General features: G+C 40.8%; 1 protein-coding gene across 2 annotated transcripts in view; it reads left to right on the top strand.

Annotated features, from left to right (window-relative positions):
• inpp5jb (inositol polyphosphate-5-phosphatase Jb) overlaps positions 1–6,102 on the top strand; it is an 82,513-nt gene extending 76,411 nt beyond the window's left edge. For both annotated transcript variants that reach the window (XM_060843543.1, XM_060843544.1), the window contains one exon: positions 1,610–6,102. In XM_060843543.1, coding sequence (XP_060699526.1) covers positions 1,610–2,254 — 645 coding nt within the window. In that variant the 3' untranslated portion in view covers positions 2,255–6,102. The remainder of the gene's footprint in view (positions 1–1,609) is intronic.
• The last annotated feature ends 4,009 nt before the right edge of the window (positions 6,103–10,111 follow it).

The raw sequence follows: 10,111 nt of genomic DNA on the forward strand, positions 1-10,111 counted from the left end.
GATTTAACAAACTCAAAAGGGTATTATGACAGGAGGCAATCTGTCAGAGTGTAACAAAAGGAAACCTGCCACCCTCCAAGTACATGCTCCTGTAAAAGATCTTGAGCATGCAACCCCAGTCCAAGAGAGAAAACCTTACATTCAAAGCTCTAACCTCAGCTGAGATCAGGTGTGTTGCTATGAGTTCTGTGATAAAATCTGAATCATCACCATTTTGGCTTGAAGAAAATGGGAACTCTATCTTGTTTATTCTTGCAGACTGCTGGACAAACACTTTACTCAACCACTTCCAACTGGTTCAGTGAAATGGTATGTGCTTCTCCAGGTGAAGCTGTGAAATATGTCTCCCAACCCTAGAACATTTACACCTAACTATTGGTTCCTAGCTCTAAAATATAACAATATATTACAAGAATATATAACACCTAAATCAATTGATCAGAATTAACCTGTAAGCCTCACGAGTGGCCCTTGAGGTTCACATGACATGTCAGAGGTATATGTTCATGTGGTGTACAGACCAAACCCCACTAGAGTTCAATATGATTGATGTATAGAGGGGCATGCCAGTCTAGGGAGAGGGTGGTACACGATCAGCTTTCAGTTTCTGTCGGTCCTGTTTCCCAAAGGAATGCCACAATCACCTTCAGTTGTGTGTTCTTCCCCCAGAGAAGTATTTGCAATTATATAGCACCTTGCATAAGCTCAGGACATTCCAAAGAGCATTACTGAAAGTAGGTTCCTGAGGAAGTGTAGTCACTGGCATGATGTGGAAAATGTAACAGCCAATTTTCACCTGACAAGCCGTTTCAAACAGCAATGTGATGAAGATTGGATAATCTGTTCTGATGTGTTGGTTGTGGGATGAATATTGGTCAGGACAGAGGGGAGAGTTCCCTTAGTCCTCTTTGAAGTAGTGTGATAGGATCCTTTACAATCACCTAAGAAAGCAGATGTGAGACTCAGTTTAATATCTCATCCAAAACATGTCCTGTCTGACAGTACAGCGTTCCCTCAGTTCCTCACTAGACTGCCAGTCTAAACTTTACATCTGGAGTGGGACTTGAATTCAGAACCTTCTGAGTTGAGAGTGCAATAAAAGTCCAGTTCACAATAGGCAGAGCGGATTGATATCTGATCAGCCTGTGCCATACAAATGTCAGCTCCAATGTTGGAATTGTCTTTCAATGTTTGAAACTGGGAGCATTAAAAAATGTTGAAGACATTTAAAAGGCATTTGTATGTGTATATGAATAGGAAGGGTTTGGGGGGATATAAGCTGGGTGCTGGCAGGTGGGACTAGATAGGGTTGAGATGTCTGGTCGGCATGGACAGGTTGGACCGAAGGCTCTGTTTCTGTACTGTACATCTCTATGACTCTATGACTCTATGTCACAAGGGCCCTTTTCCCAAAAGATTGCAGATTGACATTGTGATAGGGAAGGACTGCGCTACACCCTATCAGGTGAAGGACGGTGTCCAATCTGAACAGTGACCATTCCCAGCTCTGTATGAGGTGCCAGCAATCGGTCAGACACAGAACCAGCTTTTCCCTGCTATACAAATGCAGACAAAATCAAAGTAAATTTCCCATTTCTTCTCCCTCTAGATTATTCTGCCCTCCTCAAGTTCTGACACCAGCAAGTCTGACAGCTCTGATTCCAGCTCAGATGGAGAGGAGATGAGTACCCTGAAGCTGATCCGCCCCAAATCTCGCAGCCCCAGCCCCGGCAAAATGAAGAAGGGGAGCAGCCGGAGCCGCAGTCGGAGTAAGAGCCCAGTTGCTCCAATAACACGGTCCCTACAGGGGCTCAATCTCAGGGTAGGCTCCAAGCACAAAAGCAAAAGCCGCAGCCCCTCACCCAGAGGGGCTCAGGTGTCCATTTCCGGCCAACCCAAATTGTCAGGGGGCAAACCCACTGCAGGAAACAGCCAGAACTCAGCAAGCAACCTGCGGGACAGACTTTCACCTTCAGCTACGTTCAAAGACCCAGCATCTTGGGAGAAAGAGCAGGCTTTTCTTGGCACAGGCTCTGCTACGATGGGGGGACCCAGCAGTCAGGTTCAGGAACTCCCTGTGCAGCAAAGGGACAGCGCTCAACATCCACAACTGTCTCCGAAACTCTCCCAGCATCATGGTCAGGATGGAGCCGTCACTTTAAAGTTAAATAAAGCAAATCAACTCTCCACCGGCAGGTCATCTCAAAGTGTTCAAGTCCCTGGGTCAGAGTCACGGCCACCAATATGGCAGTAGGAAGAGTGGAGCAGCATTTTCAGAGAGAAGAAACTGGCCACTGGACAAGGCAAAGTAACAAGGAATCAAAGGTCTCATGTTGACGCAAGGAGCCAACAAAGCACAGAGAGACTGGAGAGACTGTAATTGTTACATGTAATTGGAAGATGTGTGGGACAATCAGCCTGCATTCTGATTTTTAATGTGATATGAGTTACCCCAAGAGGCTGGATGACTTTTAGAGCCTCTGGAATTGATGAGTGGATGCAATCATGATGTAATTATTTAATTAGTTACTTAGTTCACTCTAACTAATGTCATTACCATCCCACTGTGTGAGTGAGATTCAGAGCACACACTCCAGCAAACTTGCTCCTCATCTTCATTATTCTCTTCTGTTGCTTATCAATCTTGCCCTCTTTCAGTGTCTCTCCTTTTTATGCTTTCCTTTCAGAGTGAGTGACTCTGTGGCTGTTCTTGTTTCACCTGCTGCCTTCTCACGCCTGTCTCTCTTTTTAAATGTCACTTTCTCAGTATTTGCTTCATTGTTCTGATGCAGAGTGATTCTTAGCTTTTGTGCATTCATGGGAAAATCACACTCTTGAGCTGCATGAGTGGAAAGTAGGAATAGAACTTTATATCCTTTAATCTCCATTCCCTCCCAGCCTGGATGTCTGTTGGGAGTGTGAGATTAAAGAATCACTTCAAAACGATATTTCCCGAATGTTTATTAATACTCTGTCATTGTCCATCTCTCTCTATTTCCTGAAGTTTACTGATACAGTGTGTGCCAATTTATTCATCCCGGAACACAGCATGTGTGGAACTGTACATCACACTTTGCTGCAGAAAATGGGTCCAGGGTGTTTTGACTCTCAAACTGCTGCCAGTTCACCTCTTGCTGTATGGAAAAGATGTGAGGAATGTTGCTTCTGGAAAACAGTATGCCTCTTGGCTGCCAAGCAGCACCTGGAAAATTATCAGGAATGTTTCATACAGAGTGCATCTTGAGCCCTTATTACCCATCAGTGCTGGAATAAAGCTACCAGCATTCCTAGCCTATATTGGCAGGTGACCAGCTTTCTACTCAAGTATTCAAAGAACCACTGCTCTGTCCATCTGGCTTTTGGTGACTTACCCTGGAACCAGTCTGTAGGATGTGGGTATGGAGTCTAGCACTGAGTCACCTGATTGACACACTCCCTCTAAGGAAGGTGATGGTTCTGGGCCTTTGTTCTAAACTTCCCCAGTAGTTGATAATCAAAATTCATCTCATACTGATGTAGAAGTATAGATCTGTGAACACAAGTGAACATTAGACTTGGCTAAATGTGAAAAAAAAATAAAATTAAGTTATACTTTTGGATGTATATAATTACATAAGCTTCTTGTATAAGATATTTTAATTTATTTACCTTCTACCTCCAACTCTGGTCAATTCTTCCCTTGCCCAAATACACCGGACTTAACTGGTGCACAATTCTACAGACGTTGAATGTTCTGCTGGCTGTGGCTCACCTATAAGGTTAGTCAGTAGTAGTGAAAATATTAATCATGGTAAACACTTCAGTAAAATCACGGACCTTTCAGTGTAGACAAGAACTCCAGAAAAAACAGGAACTCTTCAGTAAGGATGAAGATTCTTCATTTACAATGTGGATCTTCAGTAGAAATTAGGACACTTAAGTATAGGTGAAGATAGCTTCAGAAGCAAGGAGGACTGTTTAATGTAGTTGAAAGCTCTTTCATATTAGACCAGATTTATTTAGTATAAGACATTTTTGAGTGTTGCAGCAGTACCACAAGACCATAAGAAATAGGACCAGGAGTAGAACATTGGGCCCTCCTGGGTCTGCTCCAACATTCAATAAGATCCTGGCTGATTCAACACTCCTCACGTCCACTTTCCTGCCTTTTCCCCATAACTACTGATTCTCCTGTTGATCAAGAATCTATCTCAGCTTAAAAAATACACATATACTACAGTAGCAATCCAAAGGCCTTACTAAGCTAATGCTAAGAGTTTGAATGCAACACAGCAGCTAAGAATTTAACTTTTTTTTATAAAAAACATAGTACGGTGACCATAAAAGTACTGGATTGCTATTTTTAAAAATCTGGCCTATTATTCAACACCAGGTTATAGTACAACAGGTTTAATTGGAAGTACACTAGCTTCTGAAAGCAAGTGTGCTTCCAATTAAACCTGTTGGACTATAACCTGGTGTTGTGTGATTTTTAACTTTGTACACCCCAGTCCAACACCGGCATCTCCAAATCATTGCCTATTATTGTTCTTTAGAGAAAGAAATCTGCTCACCTAACCCAGTCTATCACAACTTAACTGCGATCTGAAATGGCCTAGGAAGCCACTGACTTTCATCAAAAATAGTACAAAGTCACCATAAGAACAGCAGCAGTTAAGTGGTTTGTCACAACCTTCTAAAGAACAAATAAAAATCTGTCGTTAATACCAGCGACATGTACATCCTGGAAAAAAAACCTTTTAAAAAATCACCTGATGAGAGCCACCTGATGAAGGACAGTGCTCCAAAAGCTAGTGCTTCCAATTAAACCAGTTGAACTATAATCTGGTGTTGTGTGATTTTTTAACTTTGTACACCCCCAGTCCAACACTGGCATCTCCAAATCTTAAAAATCTTCAGTATGGTCGAAGACTCCTAATATACAACATGGAATCTTAGTAAATCCAAGCACACTTCTAAATTGATGAAACATTTTCAGTATAGGCATGCAATTTTTTTACAAAAACCACAACTCTTCAGCATAGCTGTGGAGTTTTCAGTATGAACCAAGATTCTCCTCCATAGATATGCACTCTATAATAGGACTATCTAAAAGATGGACCTTTTAATACAGATCAGAACTCTTTGGTGGAGATGAAGAATCTCCAGTAAACAGATATGCATCAATACAGATAAATGTTTGGTGGAGGTAAGGTTTCTTCAGTATAAGACAAGGAATCTTCAGTAAAATATGCTAATTATTCTATATAGACAAGGACTAATCAATATAAGAACCTTTTTAGTTTAGGCCTGGAATCTTCATTAAAATGTCAATTCCTCAAAACAGACAAAACTTTTTTTTTATATTGGACTCTGCAGTATAAGGACTCTTCAGTGTAAGGTCCCTTCATTGCAGATGAGACTCTTCAATATTAGATAAGGATTGTGCAGTGTGCATGTGGACTGCAGTGTAAACATATCACATTTCAACGTAAACGAGGCAAAGGGATTAGGAATAGCAGAGTCAATGGGAACTTGGGAAAGAACAGCACTGAAAGATCGGGGCGAAATAAAGTGACGTTGAATTTTCAGTTGCTGATCCCTATCCTTACTAAATGTAGTATTCCAGCAGTCATTTCACAATTTACAAAAACACTTTCAGTTTGTGGGAATTGGTTATGAGTTCTGTCTATGTAGTTTAGCCAGAGTCAAACTTTACAACCAGAAATGTTTCAGTAGGATTTCAGGTTAGGATAGAAGTAAAAATACAGCTCAAGGCTTCTTCACTTTTAGTAAAATTTTTGTCGTGCACTGAAGTATTCTGCAGGTTAAATATGAGTAAAAAATGAGGTCTGCAGATGCTGGAGATCACAGCTGCAAATGTGTTAAATGAGACAATCTTAACATTTACGGCATTCGTTTTTTTTACGGCAGGATTCGGAATGAACTCAAGCACAATCTGAACTGGAGGCATTAGCTGGCTGCAATTGATGTGTGCGCGTGTGTGTAATGTGTGTGAAATTCCTGACTTCCATAATTGTAAGACATGACATGCTCTGTATATGGATAAAAACTTTCACCGCGGTTGAGCAATGATGCACAATAAACAAAAATTGTGTGTAATCTTGAGCTTTGTGTTTGTTTTACAGAGTTGTTAAGTTTTTTTTCCATTATGCGTTAGTATTATTAACGGTTAGAAATAGGAGGCTGCTCAAGATAGCTTATCTTTTTGGGTAGGACAGCAGATATTTGAAATCAAAATCCATTTGAAAGCCCAAGCAATCAAATACTCATTAATGGCTTCAGCAATAGTCGGCAGAGATTTGAGAGCCATGTTTGGTTTAAATTGAATCTTATACTGGAACAAGCGGCTAAAATGAGCATCCAGAATCCCTTCTGAAAGGTCTGTGCTGTCACTGACTCGTGTCTGTTCTTGGTTGACTCACATTGAAGGTTACAAGAACCTGTCACAATTATGTAAATTGTGCATAGCTAGAAATGGGTTTGGGTCAAGACTGCATCTTTTGCCATGTGTTCAAATTACATATCTGATTAGATTAGATTCTCTACAGTGTGGAAACAGGCCCTTCAGCCCAACAAGTCCACACCGCCCCTCCGAAGAGAAACCCACCAAAGCCCATTCCCCTACTCTAAATTTACCCCGACTAACACTGCGGACAATTTAGCGTGGCCAATTCACCTGATCTTTGCAATGTGCAAACTCCACACAGACAGGCGGGAATCGAACCCAAGACATGGTGCTGCGGGGCAAGATGAAAATAGTGACGCAAGTGGAGCTCACACGAGGACTGAAAACTGCGTTTTTTGCAAGTTGTCATTTAAACTCATTCAGCTATTTTTCTCATGTATGCGTTCTGTTATTAATATAGGCGCCGTGGTTTAGCAGCTTACATATTTTCTAGCTTTTTTTGTAAAATATACAAGTGAATAATTGACCTATTCTATCCCACCGTGATCTTTCGCCTGAGTGTAACTTGATTTTAAAGGAGTAAAGGTGAAAATATTTTATTTGCTTAATTGGGATACTGGTTAGTTTATTAGTTATTAGTTTTTTTAAAAAAGTCACAGATCTATTATTGCCCTTGTTCCAAAAAAGTATGGCTTAATTTTCAGAATATCTCTGAAGACCCAAAAATAGTACACTTAGTGGAAACTTGTCATGATGATCAGTTGATTCTGGGACTGTTCCCAGTTTGGTGAATATGGCTGGCTTCCAGTGTGAAGTTTCGAACTTGATATGCTCTGAAGGTCATAGATGCTAAAATTTTGCATGGTCACATCACTGAAGCCAACAGAACTGAACACCGACCGACTGTGGTTTACCATGCCGCTTATATACAATATCCAGGTTTGTTATTCCCCACATCTACCGCGTCTGCTTTACTCACTACTTCCACAAGGTGGAGACAGTCGTTAAATACTGTCTCAATGAATTTAAATGCATATTTAAGCTGAGCAATGACAATGAGTTGTAGAGGACTGAGTAAGACATAGCTTGCAGAGGGTGGTTGTGGTGCAGTGATATCTTTTCGTAACTTTTTTTTTGTTTAAGAAGACGACAGGTTCAAGTCCCACCTGCTCCAGAAACGTGTATTTTCATGTTGCAACAAGCTGATTTAAACCGCAGCGATGTGATGGCTCAGAAATGGGTTGGGATCTCCCAGGGTAGGTTTGAATCCTGACAAATACAGTATTTTTGGGCTTTTGTGATAGTGTCCCTATCTCTGGGTTAGAAACTCTAGGTTCAAGTGCCACCAGTCCTCAACGCATATTGTAATAGGTTGATTTTTTTTGTCTTAAAACATTGATTCCTGGTCTAAGCAGACAAAGTGAATGTAATTACATAGATTATAGCACTGACTATCTGGTTGAACAGTTCTATGCCAGTCTTTACACTCTACATCAGCCTCTTTTCATCCATTCCTCCCAGCAAATTCTACTTGCTGCTCCCTTGTGTGTTTATGTAGTTTCTCCTTAACTACATCAATACCATTCACCTCAACCAGTGCCTGCGGTAATGTGTTCCATTCTCACCACTCTCTGGTAGAGGTCTCCTGAAATTCTGAGAGCTATACCTGTCTATCTTACATTTCCAACCCATTGGTGTTGGATGTACGCACAAATGAAATGTGTTTTCTGTGGCTACCTTACCGAACCCTTCCATAATCTTAAAGGCCACTTTCAATTGACCTCTTTGCCTTCACTTTTTTAGAAGAATATTAACTGAGGTCCAGTTGTCAAATGAATCTAAATCATGGGTCAATAATGTGATTATAATATTCACTGAATAAAAGCCAAATCTTACTAAAGTTAACATCATGTCATATAATCCCAGGATCAACCATATTGCAGTGGGTCTGGAGTTACATGTGGGCCAGGCTAGGTAAGGATGGCAGATTTCCAGAGAACATCAGTGAACCCGATGGGTTTAACAATGATGGCAGTGTTTGCAGAGTCACCATTCAGCTTGCTTTTTTATTCCACACATTTTAAAAAATTGAATTCTGTTTAAGAGAGTTAGGAAGCTAAAATAGCACAATTGCATGTTATCATGAATGAGATAACCTGGAGTTTGTTTAAATCGTATAACTTTACTCCTTCAGAACCCAACACTTAATCCTGGTAATTGATGCTTTTTAATTCTGCCCATTTTAAACTATACAACTAAGCAGACACTCCACAAGATTAAATTACACAGACCGAGAATATGTGCTGCACTGCTCGGAGTCACCATTAGGAAATGAGGGAGGCAGAACCTTTGTTACCTCAGATTCCATGACAAGGCAAGTTGAAGGGACTGCACCCTGCTTCTCCTGTGCAGTTTATGGTTATGACAGTCTGACAGTATAAAAATAACAAGGCATTCTTCAAGAGCAAACAAAACAGTGAGTGCCAGAAGGTTATCATGTGTGGAAAGCTTCACTGTTGACCCTGAACCAGTCCTCACTTGATGTCATTCCTGTATACGCAGGGTCATATACTCTAATTGGTCTGCAGCCACATCACATCAGTCACTTGCCAGCAAATATTATCAGGACACATACAAACTGGAGACACAGACAAGTGAGTGCTCACTGCTTTTATAGCTGTTGGGCTTTTCACCATTCCCTTCAAAATCCAATACAATTTATTGTTGCAAAAGCAAAATACTGTGAATACTGGAAATCTGAAATGAAAACAATGTATTTAACAGGCCAGGCAACATCTCTGAAGAGATGATATGGAGATGCTGGTGTTGGACTAGGGTGGGCCAAGTTAAAAATCACACAACACCAGGTTATAGTCCAACAGATTTAATTGGAAGCACTAGCTTTCAGAGTGTTGCTCCTTCATCAGGTGGTTGTCAACCACCCGATGAAGAAGCGGCAGTCCAAAAGCTAGTGCTTCCAATTAAATCTGTTGGACTATAGCCTGGTGTTGTGTAATTTTTTTCTTTGAAGAGAAACAGAGTTTATGTTTCAGGTTGAGATGACTTATCATCCGAAAGAGAGAGAGAGAGAGAGAGTGAAAGAGAGCGCAAGGGCGCTGTGAAGGTCGTAAGAAGAAGAGAGAAGAGGTAGAGGGCAGCAGAGAGTAACTAACAAAAGATTTCAAGATGGAACAGCTGAAGCAAGTGGCAATGGGCGCGTTAAGAAATAAAGGGTTACACAGAGACCTTCTGAATGTGAGTTGAAGAGATAAAGAAAGAACGTAAGCAACACCAACCCAGCAAAACAAATAAAAGAGAAAAACGCACATTGACCAAGATGAAGGGAGAGCGTTTGATCTGAAGTTATTGAACTTGCAGTTAGACCAGAAGCTCCAGAGAGTTAAAGATTAGATGCTGTTCCTCAAGCTTGCATTGAGGAACCACTTATTGTTAAACACTGGAGCAGCTATAAGTCACATTGAATAGTGAACATGGAGATCTGTGAAATCAGATGTAATGGTGTGAGGCAGCTTGGTGGACAGTCAATACTGTTTTGGAATGTTCCATGAGATACTGGTGCAGCTCAGACAAGCTTTTTGAAAACTGGAGATCAATAAATTTATCAACTTGGTTTTGAAAATCTTAATGTAGTTACATTGTTTCTTCACTCAGCTTTAGGCTGCATTTGAGGAGCTACTGTTA

This window comes from Hemiscyllium ocellatum, chromosome 24 (assembly GCF_020745735.1).
Source record: "Hemiscyllium ocellatum isolate sHemOce1 chromosome 24, sHemOce1.pat.X.cur, whole genome shotgun sequence".
Taxonomy (NCBI): Eukaryota; Metazoa; Chordata; class Chondrichthyes; order Orectolobiformes; family Hemiscylliidae; genus Hemiscyllium; species Hemiscyllium ocellatum.